General features: G+C 43.8%; 1 protein-coding gene across 4 annotated transcripts in view; it reads left to right on the forward strand.

Annotated features, from left to right (window-relative positions):
* ADISSP (adipose secreted signaling protein) overlaps positions 1-18,971 on the forward strand; it is a 50,903-nt gene that overhangs the window by 27,791 nt on the left and 4,141 nt on the right. For all 4 annotated transcript variants that reach the window (XM_078599393.1, XM_078599395.1, XM_078599394.1 and 1 more), the window contains one exon: positions 10,162-10,284. In XM_078599393.1, coding sequence (XP_078455519.1) covers positions 10,162-10,284 — 123 coding nt within the window. The remainder of the gene's footprint in view (positions 1-10,161; positions 10,285-18,971) is intronic.

The following is an 18,971-nucleotide window of genomic DNA, read 5'->3' on the forward strand; positions in this document are numbered from 1 at the left end:
ACATAGACATCCATTTGTCCGGCGCCCCGCATGAAACACATTGAAAAACATAGAAAATAGTTGACCGATTAAAGCCAGTTTTTATTAAATGCTGATGCTTTTCTTACTACCAGCCGGCACATCGTATGAAAAAAATATTTTATTTATGTATTTTTATATAATTTTTGTATATGTATATTCTTGAATCTTGATGGGGGCGGCGCCCCTGCGCCCTCTATTGACGAGCCGCCACTGCTGCATAATGAACGGGCATAATTAGTACTATTCACATACCTTCATTTCCCATATCCCCTGCCTTATGATGCTGCTAGTCCTGCATAATGCACGGGCATAAGTATTACTAATCACATTCCTGCATTTCCCATATCCCCTCTCTTTGATGCTGCTAGTCCTGCATAATGCACGGGCATATGTAGTACTAATCACATTCCTGCATTTCCCATATCCCCTCTCTTTGATGCTGCTAGTCCTGCATAATGCACGGGCATATGTATTACTAATCACATTCCTGCATTTCCCATATCCCCTCTCTTTGATGCTGCTAGTCCTGCATAATGCACGGGCATATGTAGTACTAATCACATTCCTGCATTTCCCATATCCCCTCTCTTTGATGCTGCTAGTCCTGCATAATGCACGGGCATATGTAGTACTAATCACATTCCTGCATTCCCCATAAATATGCTAAATTCCTCTTGATATGCAAATTCCTTTGTCAAGGCGCCCAGCTTATATATATGCTCCAAGCTCGTGTGCTGTTTCGTTCAGACGCTGTCGCGTCGACAGACCTGGTTTTCACCTGAGGACGGCTGCTTGCGTTGTGGCCGAAACGTCGAGAGAATTATGTTTATTATGTTTTATTTTTATTATTTTATTACTTCCCTTCTACGTAGCTCTAATGAAGTTAACACAAGATACCACAATTTTCATAACAGAGTCCCACTTCAGTGATTTACTACACAGCGCTTGTTGGTGGATGAGGCAGTGTATGGCTATTGGATGAAAATGGTTATGTTTGTCCATCTCTTGGTTAATGCGAGCAATTACTCCTTTCTTAGACCCCACCATGCTAGGAGCACCATCAGTTGTCACACTGGCTAGTTTAGCCCAGTTCAGCTCCAAACCATTCACAGTTTGGCAAACCTTTTCATAGATATCCTCTCCTGTAGTTGTCCCTTTGATGCTTTGCAGTGCAGCAAGCTCTTCTGTGACTTCGAAATAGTCATTCGTCCCACGAATAAAAATTAGAAGTTGTGCAGAATCACGAACATCATTGCTTTCGTCGAGTGCCAAGGAAAAATAGTAAAGTTTTTTCTTGTGGAGTTTTGCAAATGCTGATGCAAATTGTCTCCCATTTCTTCAATTCTCCGTGTAATTGTAGGTCCTGAAAGACTCACTGTACTAAATAAATCGGCCTTCTCTGGACACATCTCTTTGGCAACAGAAAGAAGGCATTCTTTAACAAATTCTCCCTCCACGAATGGTCTGCCAGTGCACGCTATTAGCTTGGCAACTTGAAAACTTGCTCGCAGTGATGAAATATTTAGCTGCTTCTGCTTCACAAAAGTATTTTGCTGAGTTGTTAATGTATTTTTCAGTTTTAATATTTTATCTTTTCTCACTTCTCCGACCAAACAATCATATTTATCTTTATGTTGAGTTTCATAGTGTCGACGTAAATTGTATTCTTTGAACACAGACACTATATTCTGGCATATAAGACACACAGCTCTTTCCTTGTACTGCATGAAAAAGTAATCATAAGTCCACTGTTCTTTGAATATCCTACACTCCGAGTCAATTTTTCTCTTTCTTGACATCATTGTTTCCTAGGGAGTCAAAATTGCTATTAGTAAAATACCAATATATATACAGCGCTACAAAAACAATATACCAGCAATAACTTTGCCCACACAGAGACATACAGACTGCACTGCCCATCAATGCAGTCTGATTGGGGGAACTCCGCTTTTACCCCAGGCTCACACTGGTGCGGGTGCCATTAAAAAGTTAATTACACCTGCAGTTTTGTGCACAGCGCAGCCGGCCCCTCCCACATGCCCTGGCTTCCTCTGAGTCCTGGGAGGTGGAGTAGTAGTCCGGCTGCGCTGTTCGGTTCCTCCCACCGCCTGAAGCTTGATTGCGGCCGGACTACAATTCCCATGATCCAGCGCTTCAGCCGGCCAGCCAATCGGCGGCGGCCGCCCCCTCTCCCTCTTCCACCAATGACCGTCCTTCTCATGTAGAAAATAAGTAACAGACAGGCAGCGGCAGCAAAAACACCCGGCGGGCCGGATAAATGTCCTCGGCGGGCCGCATGTGGCCCGCGGGCCGTAGTTTGAGGACCCCTGGTCTAAGGCTTTGATGGTCTTTTGACGAGTTTTGGCGCTGGTCAAAAAATTCAACAAACTCGAGCCAGCGTTCTGTTTTGGCTTGATTGATTAGCTTTGTGATTTCAATATTGAAGGCTGGGATTTGTGGTGATGTAGGATTTTTTGTCCTAATAGTGTTCTGTTGGTTTATTAGCGTTGAGGCTTCTTTAGGGAGGCAGGGAAGGTGTTGCTTGTAGCAGCCCGCCGGGATGGTGTGCTTGGTGGTAGTTGCGATGATGTTTCTGAAAATCTTTTCAGAGTTATGTGCAGATGTGTGGATATGGTTGATGTTGTCGGCGAATAATGCCACTGATTCTGATGTAAAAAGTGGCCAGTTGGCGTTTTTAAAGTTGTAATACAAGCGGTTTTTAGGAGTTTGTGAAGGCTTGGCGGCATTGAGGGTCAACACAATAGGTGGGTGGTCGGATCCAAGGGCCGTAAAGACTTGCCAGTCGATTGATGAAAGGGGGTTTCCTGACGCTATTGAGATATCTGGTGAGGATGAAGGGCCAGGTGACGGAACTCTGGTTCGATTCTTTTCATTTAGTACCCCATAGAGGGAGCCGTTCAAGATATCGGCAATGAGGTCACCACGTGCATCTGAAAGGGAAGAGTGCCAAAGTTTGTTGTGGGTGTTGAAATCTCCAATAACAATTGAGTTGTTGTTTGGTAAGAGTCCATTTATATTTAACTGATAGTTGCGAGGGCAAGAATTGGTCGGTGGGATGTAAATGTTGATGATAGTGAGTGGGCCTAGATGGAATTTGATACGGACGCTTAAGACTTCTGTGGTGATATCAGAAGGAGGCATTGGGATTTGAATTTCTTCAAATTGAATGCTGTTATGGATGAGGAAAGCTAGACCAGCTGTTGGTCGGTCTCGACGGAGGAAAGTGAAAATTTGAAAGTTGGGTGGGCGAGAAGTGGATTTTAATTTTGTTTCTTGGATGCCAGCTATATTAATGGAGTTTTGTTGGAGGAAGGTGCTGAGTTAAAGAGATTTGTTGTTGATGCCGTTGATGTTTAGTTGAAGGATTTTTAGGTCGTTTTTGTAGTGGACGTTTTGTTGTGGTTGAAACGGTGGTTGTGATGGCTGAAGTGGTGGTGCTAGTGTGGTTGTGCACGGTGGATTTGTTGGAGTGGATGTACAATATTTGCAGAACCAGCCGGAATTTGAACTGGGGATGCGGGCGAAAGTAGTGCAGCGTTTGTGGTACCAAGCTTCACAACCGTTGCATTGGATAGAATTTGCAGTGACGTTCTTGCCGCAGCCGCCACAAGGGAAAAACGGGGCCTGGATTCAATTCGACGTTCCCAGTAATAATGAGAAGCCAGCTGCAGTATGCCGGGAGGCCTGGGCTGGCTGGCGAAAAAACAGGAAAGTGCGTGGGGTGATGTTGCCATTTGCAAGTGCTTTCGTAGTACTTGGTCACTCCACTTCGAACCAGCGGCAACACTGGAGAGACCACAGTTAATCGATCGGCAGGTCGTGTATGGTGGTGTCAAGTGGGGGGATACGCCAACCTCATCCAATATGACTGACCAGCATGAAAGAGGTGGCCAAAATACCCTTTCGAGCTCCCTCTAATGGAGCCTCTTCCACCAGCAGTGTCCTGAGCAAACAATTTCAGGGCTGTACCATTGTCTACTCTGCTTGTCAAATAAAAAATGCATTAAACTCATACATGCATAGAGGATTTATCTCATAAATTACAATTAATAATTCACTACGCTGTGTTAATCCGCTACTGGATGAATGCCTTCGCACATGAGTCCATCTTTGAAGTTGTCTAATCCGACTTCGCCATGCTAGTTCGTGCAGGATGGTGAATCAGGGAGGTTGAGGGTAGGGTCCAGTACCAGTTCTGCTATGACTGAAAATGTTGATAGTCGTGGTATAGGAATCAAACTCTATTTGCCAGGTTTGCAGCAAAATGGGTTTCCCACTGCACCAATCCACCACCCAGTATGGTGTATGAAATACAATGATTAACATTTTTACGTGATTACAGAAAGGGAGTTATAGGCACACACTCAGCAGTTCATTTGTTTTGATTACCCATAACATTGCATATACGAGATTGCCTCTTTCCAAAACGGTGCATACTAATACTCCATTCGCTTTCATTATAATGCACTTGCAATAAAACTTCCTGCTATAATTTTTTCTCAGACGTTAACTATAAAAAAACTGCTTCAGTTCTGCCTTTCATAGAAGCCGTATTTCATTTTTATTCCAAATGCTTAAGTGGCTGTGCAAAGTTTACCTAAACTTAGATTGCACCATAAAAGCAGGTTCAAGCCAGGTTTCGATGTTGTTTTGACATCATGTTTGTTTGATGCCACACTTATGCTTGAAGAGATGCAGTGTGCACGCTTAAGGTAGTGCGCTATAAATATTGATACTGTCACCCAAGAACGCTTTTGTATCTGATTTATTATTGTGCAGCATCGCTCATCGAACATAATGCACAAAACCCCTATCGTATACGTGTACACAATGGTCGAAGTGGAAATGTAGGTGCCACTGTGAAATCTATTTGTCCTGCAACCCGTGTTCACTGTCGTTTCCCCACTTAGGAAGCATCATAATGTGAGAAGAGAACCCGTCTTAAAATGTGCCCGTAGGCACGTTTTGTGTTGTAAAAAGTGCCGATATGGCGTACCCATCATATACCAGCCCATTTTGACCACTGCGTATGCAAGACTGTCATATCAACTCGCCTTTTGCCCATCCAAGGACGGGTGTATTTCAGTAAATCTGAAACTTGCAAGCGAAAAGCAGACCGACGTGATATTCATTGCATTAATTTGTGTGCAATATGTAAGGCCGCGGTGACACAGACCTATTTAATTTAAAGGTTATAATCCCTTGTTGATCATGACGTCCTTTTTACTTTGATGTCTCAACAGCGTTACGGAGATCGCGTGACGTGAGGGTTCTGCCTTTTTAGTGAGGGTTGTGAGTTGACGCTGAGGAGGGGGGAGGAGGCGCCTCGCCCCCCCCCCATGTCGAGTGACGTCACCTGCTAATTTATATTCATGGTGGGGGGGGGGTGTCCATTTGGAAGACGTCACACTTTATGATTATTAATGAGGGGGGCTGTTCTATGTGGAGTGACATCACCCACTCATGATTATTAATGAGGGGGGGTTCATGTGGAGGACGTCACCTGTTCATGATTATTAATGAGGGGGGCTGTTCTATGTGGAGTGACATCACCCACTCATGATTATTAATGAGAGAGGCTGGCCGACGTGGAGTGACATCACCTGCTCATGATTATTAATGAGGGGGGGGGGGTGCTACATGTGGAGTGACGTTACCCACTCATGATTATTAATGAGGGGGGGTTCATGTGGAGGACGTCACCTGTTCATGATTATTAATGAGGGGGGCTGGCCGACGTGGAGTGACGTCACACGCAGGACACACAGACATTCTTGGCTCATCATAGTAGTAGATAGTCATTAATAATTCACAGTATTCTGTTAATCCACTGTTGATTGAGGGCTTCCACATGCCGTCGGTGATGGGGGTTGTTTGTCATTTAAACTTTACCACGCTTGCCATTTTGGGTTGGTGAAGTGGCGATGCCCTGCTCAGGATTGGAACTCGGGTGACTGGCTTCATTGTTAACTGCTCCCTTGAGTTGGTGTTATATGCATACACTCATCAGTTAGTTTGTTTTCTTACCCACAACATTGCATATCCGTGCTTACCTCTACACCATTCATTTTAATCATAATACACAGTCAATAATTCTTGCTATAATTAACATCTGTGTAAATTTCGATTTAAAGCTTTCGTGACTGCAGCGATTCGTCTTCTTGGTTCTTTCGTTAAAGTCACGTAGAACGGAAATAATAAAATAATAAAAATGAAACAGTCAGACGCGTCTGACGCTGTCCGCCCGACAGACCTGGTCTTCACCTGAGGACGGCTGCTTGCGTTGTAGCCGAAACGTAGTGAGAATTATTTTATTATGTTTTATTTTTATTGTATTATTATTTCCCTTCTACGTGACTTTACCGAAAGAACCAAGAATTAACATCTGTGTACATAACAGCTTAGGTTCTGCCTGTCAATGGAGCTGTATTTCGGCCCCAAATGTATACATTACACGCAGAGTTTACAAGAAGCACAGCTTTACTCTGCATCGTATGGCGGGTTCGAGCACGCAGAGTTTACAAGAAGCAAAGCTTTACTCTGCATCGCATGGCGGGTTCGAGCCAGGTTTACATGCTCTGTCAGCTGGCATGGGCGTTGAGATGCGTTTGGCAAGGTCACCAAGCTGACTTCTTTTGACTTGGCTAATAAAATCCTCACAGCTGTTTCACGTGTGCATGTGACACACTGCCCAGACGGTTGCTTTACTTTGCCTTGTGAGATCATTCTCTGTCATCATATGCCACTGGGTATATGCACTTTGCCGACCTCTGGTAGCAGAGTATTAATGCAGTGTGTTTCAGGAGGGTGTTTCATATGCATGGGTTTACGCTCGAGATAACGGATTTCTGAGTTGTCGCTGTTAATATTTTACCATAAGAATCTTAAGGGTGCATTAGGTTAACTGTGAGCCTAGGGCAAAAGCAGTTTCATTTAGAAAACCGTTATCTTAATTGTGGCTTGAACCCAAAAAGCTGTGTTTGATTCTGCCCAAGGCAAACACAAGTGGCGAGTGATTTCCAAACCAGTCCTTCACCAACATGCAATGACCAGGGAAGTGAAATACGTTCAAACAACTCCCACGACCATTAAGGCATGGAGTGGGTTGACAAAGAGCTGTACATTATCATCACACACGTTTTAATTGTGCCTTAGTCTCAAGTTGTAAGCCTTGGACATTCACACTGAACCTTAATAATCCTCAAGGTTATTTTTTTTATTCTGTCTCCTGTGTGCTATTGCGCACGTGATTTCTGCGCAAGGCACTCCGAATTTAAATATTGAGCATAAGCATGGAATACAAAAATGTGAATGTTACTGTAATGATAGTTACGTCTGCTGCTCGTTGTGAAGTAAAAACATGTCGCACGCCATTGACTTAACTGGCGCAAGGAGCAACACATTAATACTCTTAGGTTTTTTCCGGTAAAGTCACGTAGGTAGAAAAATTAAAATAAAAAATAATAGAAGTAATAATAGAAATAAAATAATAAATCACGACGTTTCGGAGGCAACACAAGTCTCCATCATCAGGTGGGACCGTCACAGCTAGATTTACTGTATCAGTAAATTTTACTGTATCAGCTAAATTTACTGTATCAGTAAATTTTACTGTATCAGTAAAATTTTACTATATCAGTAAAATTTACAAAAAATTACTCATACAGTAAATTTAGCTGTGACGGTCCCACCTGATGACGGAGACTTGTGTTGCCTCCGAAACGTCGTGATTTATTATTTTATTTCTATTATTTTTTATTTAAAATTTTCTACCTACGTGACTTTACCGAAAAAAAACCTTAAGAGTATGAATCCATGCAGTCACGAAAGCTTAAAATCTAGAATCAACACATTAATATAGATTTTTATTTTCCTGCCGTTCTGTCTGCCTCGCAGTTAATCATCACTGGCAGCTGTGTGGCAATTGTGATTACAATTCACAGTTCGGCACTCTTACCCTGTGAGTGTTAGGGTTTTACTGATAACATATCATGTTAGTTTGACCTCTGACCACGACGAATTCCATACATCAGAGCCTTCTGCCACATACTGTACGGAGGGTTTAGCCGTAATGATTAATAATAATGGACATCTCATTGTCAATGCACTGCTGGATGTCGGGCCCCTCCCTATGACGTCTCTCGGTCGCGGGGGTTTGTTTGACCATACTTCATCACACTGGTTAGCGTGGGTTGGTGACGAGTGGGACCAGGATTGGTTCAATATCACTTATCGCTGATGTTTACCATGGTCTGGAATCTAACACAGGTCCCTCGATTCATAGTGCAGTGCGCTAATCACAGTGCCACTGATCCATCGCTGTTCTGGAATTGTAGCATGGAAATCATAGAAAACTGAAAACGTGCACCATTTAAATAACACTAACAAATCATATTTATATCTGCTTGTTGATTGAATGCAGCGTTGATAACACTGATCTGTCATTTGCTACATTACCTTTCAGCGGAAGATCTGAAAGGGTTTCTTGCTTCGTAGGTCCATGCAAGTAGTGTTCAGTTTTTGTACATCTGCATTTGAGTTTATTTTATTTGTTACACAGATGAAAACATTTATCCAGTTACCCTGCTATTTTTACAAGAGAGATCTGTGGTGCATGAGCACAGCAAAAACAATACAATGACCAAGACATCAACATTGCAGATGAGTACGGGATCCTTCAGGAATATTACACAACAAAAAAACGAGGTATTTAACTGTTGTAAATCAAACATGCGAATAAAAAACTGCAAATGTAATATGAGAGCAAGAGGCACAAGGTGCAAGTAAGCCCTACATTTTAGTCTCATATGACACAAACACACGCACATCGAAACAGACTGCGCACACGTGGGACCAAGAGGTGCCAGAAAACAAGTTTGGTGCAACCGATTAGCACGGTTGGCTGTGTACGGTGCAAAAGAAGTTAAACATACACACATACATGCTCTTGTGTTTTGGTTTACTGGGGAGATGGAGGGGGAGTGAAGGGAGGGAACTAAGCTGAAGCCGAGTGGCAAGAGTATTCCAGAAACTGGAGCAGCAACGCAGAAATACTTTACCAAACAACGTTTTCGCAAATGGATTTTTTTTGTAGGAATAAGGAGGCACTTCTGAGGCCGTGAGAAGGAGTTAGATTGACTAAGTAGTAATTTACATAATTGTCAGATTTGTTTAAAATGACCTTTTAGTATGAAGACAGCCAAGTTATGCTAAGTCCGGATATCCAGTGGATATAGATTTGAGTTAATGTACAGATTGCAGTGATGAGTTCTATCAACAGAGAGCGGAGTGGACTCTGACATAAGGTAGACTGAGAAGTGAGGCTGTAGATGCATTTATAAGATCGCCATAGTTTGTTTTTGTAATTGTTTATTTTGGGGAAGGGGGAGCGGCATTTGTCACAAGCCAGTAACCAGATCAATAAAAAATAAAGTGTCGTCCTTCGTGATAAATGTAGCGGCTGCCCCTGCGACTCGTTGTTGATGTTCGCCAACCCCTCTGGGTCTGGAACTTGTTGTTGCCCCCCCCCCTCCCCCGTATGCTGAGCCCCCTCCCTGTGCTTGGCCTCATTGGTCCTGGGCCACCCGCGGTGTCTCTTGCTCGCTCCCCTCTCCCAATGTGTCCCAGCCTCCTCCCCCCCACCGCTTTCCTATTTAACCTTCTTCATATTATTCTTGGCGTATGTAAAGCGTGCGTATGTGTGTTTTAACTTCTTTCGCATCGTACTTAGCCAACCATGCTAATCGGAGGTGTTGTGGTTGCATATCGACGCTGTATACATTGAAATCGTTTTTGTTGTTGTCCCAAATTAAAAGTTGCATTTCACCAGGGCATGCATGGTTCAATGAGCAGCGGTTTTGACACACTTGCCGAGTAGCTAGTGGACATCGGGGGGGGGGGGGGGGGGAAGAGAGCTTCACAGCCTATGGAATTCCTCCAGTCTAAATAAGGATTCTGATTTGTTGAACGTGCTTAACCACCATTTCCAACACAGATGACTTGGAACAACCATCAACAAATGTTAGGTGGGGGGGGGGTGGAACTGCCCCCTTTCCCCCCCACCCCGATTGCACCTCCAGTGACAGGCATGTGTGCTGTGTCCACCTTTGGTCTTCCTAGGTCACGTCATCGAGTGCCTATACATAGCTCACAAGGAGGGGGTCCTGCGGGAGGAGTTCACGCTGGCCAGCGAGACAAACGACCGCACCTGTGCGCGCGTCGCCGTGCAAGCCCGCGTCATGGGTAAGCCCATTTCACATTCCAGGGGGTGTCCTGGACAAACAAATTTTGACAGCACTCGTGTACGTGCACGGCCACTTTGTCAATCCTCTGTTTTTTGTGTTCGGTTTGTTGTACTTCCCCCCCCCCTGCCCGCACCTCTGATTCGCGCGGTTTGCTACGTACGGTGCGAAATAAGTTCAACTTACATGCATATATTCAGATGAGAGGCACTCCATCCACATGCCCGGTTTGTATGGTATAACCAGGTCTCCTGTGGGAAATGAGTATTTATTGCCCAGTCATAATCCACCGCAAATAAGATTGTGTGTGAAAGTGTAAAGCGTAGGTACTGCCATCTTTTAAAATGTTTGTTCATCATGGAAGAGTGGGCCAAAATACCTCGAGTGAAGGCCCTATAATGGAGGCCTTTCAGGTTTTTGGGGGCTGTTTGAAGATGCTTTCACTGGCTGGCCAGTGCAGGTTCGTATTGCGGGGTGCCCAGAAATGGCTCTGATACCCCTCAGAGCCCCTCAGAATTTTCTATGGCCAGGAATTGAACTCACGTTGCTGAGTGCATAGTGCAGTGTGCCACCCGCTGAGCTTCCCACTGTTCTACCGATAAACCACATGTATATATTTTTGAGGATAACCCATGCAAGCTTCATTAAAATAATTTACCATTCAACTTTATTCATTTTTATTGTTTTATTTCCCTACAGTGCCACATGCATTTTATAAATCAGTTTTTTCATCCACTTAAGCAGCCTACATTTCTAGTCAATTAGATTTCGTGGTAATCGGTTTTTTATTCCTTTACACGCTGCCTCTTTGTGCTGCACAATTGCTGCTAAATGGCACAGTGCAAATGCAATGTGTCTATGCAAGAGATACATTGATTCGACAAAAAAACCTCCACGTTTATCATTAACACTTCAATAACAGGAAAAGTTTCTAGAATGGTTGACGTTTTGGGCAATGGTTCATAGTACTTGTGACTTGAGGGCTATTGCCCATTACATCACCTATGGTGTATGTTTCCTCTTTAAAGCAATGTTATTAATGAATGTGAGGTTTTTTGTTTGTTATTTATGCTTGTGCACCACAGACAACATAATATTCAGGACTTAAACAGATGTCTTTGAGCTCTAGTTATTTTTTTTCCTGTTTACACACAAATATCAGTATGTGGCCAGTGTGTTGCAGTTACGGTTTTTTGTAACGTATGTACGCATGTTTAACTTTTTTCCACACCCAACATAGCCAACCGTGCTCATTGGATGTGCGGGGAAAGGACAACAAACGAAACACAAAAAAAGAAATGAGTTTTCAATCTATATTTAAAAGTGCTTAGCTCCATTGGCTTCCTAATAAACAACCAGTTCTCGGCTGGTTTCATGTAAAGGTCGAAGAAGAAGAATGAACAAAAGCTAAGCGGGCGTTGTGCCTGGATGGGTGACCACCATGTACCCGCAGGTTGTCATAGGTTGCTGTGCAACTACAATGTAGTGAGCAGCAGGGGGCAGTGTAGCAAAATCCATTGAACTGTGCTTCTCGGCTCCCACGTATGTGCGCTCCCCACGTTGACCAACCGATGCTGGCCCTGCAAGCCTGCGCGGCATGAGGAGGCCCTCATCCAGCAGTGGACTGGCAAAAGGGCTCTACATATCTTCTTGGTTCTTTCGGTAAAGTCACGTAGAAGGGAAATAATAAAGTAATAAAAAGAAAAGATAATTATTTTATTATGTTTTATTTGTTATTTTTATTATTTCCCTTTTACGTGACTTTACCGAAAGAACCAAGAAGATGAATCCCTGCAGTCACGAAAGCTTTAACTCAACGACTGGAAACGGGATATGACCATTGTGCTGCACTCTGCTGACTTCCCCCAGCCCTCCGTGCCATCTACTCCCTGTTCAAGTTGAGGCTCAAAACCTATCCTGTTTGTGTCTCACTATGGCTCACTGTCTATCTCTATAAACGTAAATACTCGCAATGCTTCTGTACAACATCTTGTAATGCAGTGCTATTTAACTGCTATATGAATCCACATCCTATTGGATTACATTGACCCGTGTTATTTTGAGCATAAATACCGCTGACATTTGTTTTTTGTGGTGCACAACTAAATGGCAGCTAGCTGATTGGAAATCCCTTTTGGGTAAAAAAATAATATCCCTTCAAATTTCAATGCGCGTAGATGAGGGTTAGATTGCTAAATGCTTGGTGCGGGTGTTGATCCTGAAAGGCACCGTATGAATATTGTGTTGTTGTGCCTCTGTTGGTGAACTTGTTTTTTGCGTGCACTTTTGTTAGTGTCGGTTGCACAGCTCAGCACACTCTAAAAGGCAAGTTGTGCCAATTTATAATGGAAAGGGCTGTCTCGTGGGTATGGCATGTTCAATTTGAGACTAAATGGCATTGACTTTGCAGTATATTGAAAATGTAAGAGCCTCAAATGATATATGACGTGTTTTTCACCATCTCAAATGGTTTATCTGTCTCATCCTTTAAACGGCACTGCCAAACAAGATTTGTTTGAAAAGAATGATTTTTAATTTCCTGTGCTGTTGATCATTTTATTCATATATGATACTACTGCAGTTGTGTGTGAGAGACGTTTTTTCTGAATAGTAGAAAGCGCTTAACACCTCCGTAGTAAAAGGTAAACTTCCTCACTCAATTCTAGATTTGAAGCTTTCGTGACTGCAAGGATTCATATTCTTAGGTTTTTTTTCGGTAAAGTCACGTAGGTAAAAAAATGTAAATTAATAAAAGTAAAATAAAATAAAAATCACGACGTTTCGGAGGCAACACAAGCTTCCATCTTCAGGTGGAACCGTCACAGCTCGATAGCCGTATCAAGTGAGAGAAATTCCAAGAAAACAGTCCTTGTATATATACTGGTTGAGGGTGGGAGGAGCCAAGGTAGGCCCTGAACATTATTTTTGTGAGGTTCGGTGCGGCTGAAGCACGCTGTTAGGAATGAGCCTTTGTTGTGTAAACTACGTGCGGATGATGTAAAGGGGCGTGTAAAAGGGACTGAGCCTTTTGTTATGTAGAGGTGATGCGGCTCAAGCCTCTGGCTGCTGGCGGAAGGGCCTCCACTTAAGGGTGCTCTAAAGAGACCCGCTCTCTATGTGGGGTATTTTTGACCGACTCTTCCATACTTTCAGAGTTGGCATTGCCAACATTTTACCCTACCACACGCAAGATGTCAGTCGAATAACTTGCGGTGGACCTATTTATACTGCTGGGAGGACAGAAGCAGGGAGATTTTTAAAATAAAAATTGCCTACTGCTTCAACTGCCGTGCTGTGCGATTGAACTAGTAACATCTGGATTACAAGTCCCGTGTGTTAATCATTACATCACAGCAGTATCCGACCTCCATGGCAATCACTAGGTTGTTTTTAAATTAATGTCGAAAGGCAGGTGAGAGCTTATTAAAATTCTGTTTTTATTTTGCCGGAGTTGGCCTCGTGGTTAACACGCTGCGCTATGAACCCAGTGACCTAGGTTCGATTACTGGCCACTGCTAACATTAGTGGCGAGGGATATCTGAACCAATCATGGGTGCCCCCTTCACAAACTTACACTGACCACAGTGGTGAAGTATGGTCAAACAACCCCCATGGCCAACATGGCTCTGGGTTGCCTTCAGCCAGTCTTCAATTGATTAATGTCCATAAATGTAGTTTTTTTCCTTTACTTTGCAAGGAAAACCTAAGTAGTTGGTGTTATGTTGAGAAAGTATCCGTTTATGTTGAGAAAATCATTTAAATTTGACAGCCTAATTGCACATTGTGTCCAAATTTGATATTTTGGTCATGGAAACCAACACATCTTGCCCACCATCACTTCTTGGCCAATGATGTCACGGTACTTAATCGCCACTTCATCAAGAGCGGAGTGCTTCAGTTGTTACCCGCACTGATGACAGCGCAGCGTCAAAAACAAAACCAACCACTGTACGGACCGGTGCCGTGGTGAGCTCACTTGAAAGCTCCACACCTCTCCAGCTAACCTGCCATCATCCACCTGATAACACTGGATGATAACATACATCGTCACGGGCTAAAAGGCAATTGGGGTTCTTTTGCGCAGGACTTGAAAATCCTCACGGCTGAGCGTCGATCAATTCCATAAGCCAACAATGCACTGCCTCGGGGGACGTCCTTTGAGCAATTTTAAAAAGGCCACGGGTCATGAACACAAGTCCGATGCTGTAATTATGCCTTGCAGTCCTGTGGCTTTTGTGTTTATTTAATGAATATGAACTTTTGACCTGTCAGCCCATGGGCAGTAACATCTTTTTTTTGTATGTCATGTAAACAGTTTTATATACACTACAGGGTAATTATTGTACACGTGTTCATAACCCCGTGATTTATTTACTCTACAGGTCATTATACACTTAGTGACTTTTTAATTTACCATGGCGTTCACTGTAAGAAAAGCAAAGCTCATGTCCTGTGAGAAAATCTATTTGCTTTTCTTACAGGACATGAGATTTATCTCCCCAAGCCATCACCATCTCTCACAGTCTAACTATGCAACGATCCATATAGCACCAGGACACAAGCTGATGTCATCACTCCATTGCCACAGTGGATGCCCTCTCAGGCATGGTCCTTTCTTTGGCTGCCACTCCTTCTAGATTTGAAGCTTTCGTGACTGCAAGGATTCATATTTTTAGGTTTTTTCGGTAAAGTCACGTGGGTAAAAAATTGAAATTAATAAAAGTAAAAATAAAATAAAAATCACGACGTTTCGGAGGCAACACAAGCTTCCGTCACAAACCGCACCTCTCCATAATAAAGGCTCAGTCATTTGTTATGCAGTCCATTCATAGTCTCAAGCCGCACCTTACCATAATAATAAAAAGTGGGCCGTTCCTGGCCCCCCCCCCCCCTCAACCATTATATATACGGAGTGGTATCTCTTGTAATCTCTCATTTACTTGATACAGCTGTCGGGCTGTGACGGTTCCACCTGAAGACGGAAGCTTGTGTTGCCTCCGAAACGTCGTGATTTTTATTTTATTTTTACTTTTATTCATTTTAATTTTTTACCTACGTGACTTTTCTGAAAAAACCTAAGAATATGCCCCTCCTTCATTAGTGACGACCAACCCACCATCTCGTCCCTTCCGGCAACGCGTCCTACTCAAGCATGCTCACTATTCTCAACATTCAATGTGATGTTTCTTACATGCATGTGTTCCGTAATTCACGTGCTCCTCCTGCTGCTGCTGCTGCCGCCGTCAGTGGCAGTAGTAGTTAATTGATGGTGATGGATGTGTACCCTGCAATGTGCCGACACATTTAAATATGTGAGCCTCACAAAAGATACCATCCCTTGATAGGAAGGCCAATGTCCATCCCGAAAGTTGCAACAGCAGTAATGGGCGTTCCCTGGGGCATCTTATCAGCGCTGTTGGTTGTGCTGCGTTGTGATAATGTAGTCGGCACTCAGGTTAAGCAGGCTTAATGCTTGGTAGGTCAGTAGTGTGTATGATACTTTATAACATGCTGGATTAAGGCCTCCCCATCACGGGGATTATTCACTGGTCTTGGGGGTTATTTGACCATACTTCGCCACACTGGTCAGTGTTGGTTGATAATGACTGGCAGCATATAAATGTGGGAGCATAGAAGTATGCGCAATGATGGATTTTGCAGCTCTGCCTTCTGCTGCCCATACAACGGCGCCCCAGTTTTTATTCACGTTGGTTGCCTATCCAAGCACTGTCCTGGCTCTCAACCCTGTGGTTAGATTCGGAGATCTGGCGAGATCGGATGTGTGCCGGATGATATGGTGACGGGCTGTGTAACAAGGCGGCTTTAAAACTGGCTGCTGCAATCCCCTCTGAACGGTGAATCCTGTGCTCCTCGCAGTTTGCGTTTCATCGAGCGAGAGTCATACGTGCGGCATGGAGGACGTAATCTGATTTGTCGCGCGGCCCCACTCGCGTCTGTTCGATGGTAATTTCCACCGCGCCGATTTGAGCACGGCGGCACAGGTGAGCGCCAGACGTCAGAGGGTATAATTAAGGGCACCGTGCTCAAAGGGGGCATGTTGAGTACACTTTTGGTAGTTATTTTGATTTGATTTGGCATATCGGGTGGCACATTAGTATTCTGCTTTTCATCATGAAGTTCAGTTTTCCCAACTGCATGCTACTTACGATGTCACGTGGGTCGTAGACAATGAAAATGGAGCACAAGCTGAAATGTGCGCAAACAAGCCAAGCGTGATGCGTGCTTGGATTTACACTGAGAGACAGAAGGAAGGACACGTGACTTGGAGAACGTATATGGAGACCTATTGACTGTGAAGAAAGTAAACAGACTTAGGCTGGACATGTCGCTCGAAGGGGATGACGGCTAATGGTCAAAACGAACGACTGAGTGGAAGTCAAAGAATGGAACACACCAAAAAAAGACATCCACCGCAGATATGGAGATTTGAGATCAGCTTGTGTGCAGTTAGTACATTTATTGTTGCACCACAAGACTGAGAAATGGTGACGGCTTGGCGAGACCATCATCCAACAGTGGATGGTTCATGGCTATTGTGGAAGACAAGTTGCATTTGTAAATATAAATGAAACAACTTGCTTCTCACTAGGCAGTGATGCTGCCAAGTTGATATGTGATAATTTTGTGTTGATTTTGGAGAGATATAGGTCTACTTTTGTACATATTTCCATTCTGCCTTTTTTAATAGTTTTCAAATAAAACTTAGGAGCTACTTTGGCAGACCAGATATACCATATCCCACCACTATTGTCATCAAATCATAATTCTGCAGTACTCATTTTCAGTCTTTTCTCAATTGACCGCTGGATGATATCCTTCCCATGCTGTTGTCAGTCATGGGGGTTGTTTGACCATACTTCACCACGTTGGTCAGTGCAGGTCAGTGAAGGTTAGCACTTGCCCCAAACTGATTTTTTGGAAGAATAACTTAGCCAAGAATGTGTGCTTTGGTAAAGAAAGTAGCGGGACGTCTGTCATGCATTTTGGGTAACATTTATTTTAATAAATTCTGCTTTTACTCCTTTTGGTATTTGTTATTTTTTTGCCAAAGGTTCCCATAAATACGCACTAAACCAGCTTGTCCTGAGCATTGTGGCACTTTAAACAAACAGCTGCATGTGGGCGGTTGTAAGGGCAGGTATTTGCCCTCCTTGAATAGCTGTAGGCTTGGAATTTTTAATGCTTTATTAGAGTAGCACTTAAGATTCCATTATGCATGCACAATTTAAACCTGACTATATAAAAAAAAAATTGAACGGCCTAAGAGACCAACCCATCACATTCTCTACGTACAACCCGTGCTTTTTAAGCGTGTAAGCTTAAGCTGAACAAATAGTGTGCGCTTTTAATAATAAACGCGTACAAATAATATAGCTCGCATTGTTGGTATTGTTTCGTGATTGTAAGCAGACACGACACTCGACAGAGATTGCACAGGGACGGGCAAAAGTGGAAAGGTTTGACAGCTGAGGCATAAGTGGGTGCCCCCACGACCACTGCGGTCAAGGGAGAGATAATGATGATGATGATGATGAAGAAGGTTTGTATAGTTAGAACAACATTATGGACAATATCCCAAGGGCCTCCTGAATACCACCCACTCTCTAACATAGCCCGCTACGAATTAACCATGCGTACGTGCAGACACACCCACACGCACGCAAACACATTGGAAAACACAAACCCGAAACGAGACACGTAGACGCGCAACTGTTGAGACGCACGCACTTGGACAGACGCCTGTGCTGGGTGCAAGCGAATGACGCTTGTGTAAGTTAATCATAGAACAAAGAGACCCCCCCCTTGAACAGACCGCTGGGGCAATTGCTGTTAACGAGTACCTATGAAGGTCTTCACGGCACATGAGGGGGTGGGTGGCCAGCATCAAGTCCGGCCGTCTTTGTCTCCCCAGTGGCGTTGTTTACACACCAGGTACTAATTTGAGGCTCAGTCGACCTCGGGGAGGCCCAGGACGAGTACAGATTATCGTCACTGGTGTTGGCCGTGAGCGGGAATCGAACCCGGGTCAGCGGATTCGTGGCGCGACTCGCGAACCACTACACGACCGTGACACACACACACACGTGCACTCACTTGCGCACTGTGTCCTATGGTCGAGGTTCACATATGCACGTCCAGACACGTCCCGATAACTCGCCCACGAGCGTGGAAGCATCTGTGTAGTCTAATTGAAGGGTGTCCTGGAAAAACCTGATAATTCACATTTATATTTTTTTCAGATTTTTCTTTTTGCTTCAGATAACCTATGCTAGCTTGTTAGGAGCTCATTGCAGTCCACTTGATAGCTTCAATTGTATCATCTCCCCGCAGATGGCCACACAATTAACTTATTAATTCACTTTTCCATCCACTTGATAAGCTCTACTTTTTGACAATGAGATTTTGTGGGTTATGAAGTTATTGAAGGACACAGACAAAGATCTCCTGTACAGCCTCGACAGACTTTTGGGACAAGTGCCATAAGTGGTACGGCACACAGGGGGGTGGATGGCCAGCACCACACCCGGCCGCCTTTGTCTCCCTATTCCCGTTCTTTACATATTGCTCCAGATACTCATTTCAGGCCAACCATCAAGTGGAACACAGGTACATCTGGATTAATTTTAAACGATTATCACATTGGTGGATTTTAAAAAGATTGTGTTA

Source organism: Lampetra planeri, chromosome 12 (genome assembly GCF_965212315.1).
Source record: "Lampetra planeri chromosome 12, kcLamPlan1.2.h2, whole genome shotgun sequence".
Taxonomy (NCBI): Eukaryota; Metazoa; Chordata; class Hyperoartia; order Petromyzontiformes; family Petromyzontidae; genus Lampetra; species Lampetra planeri.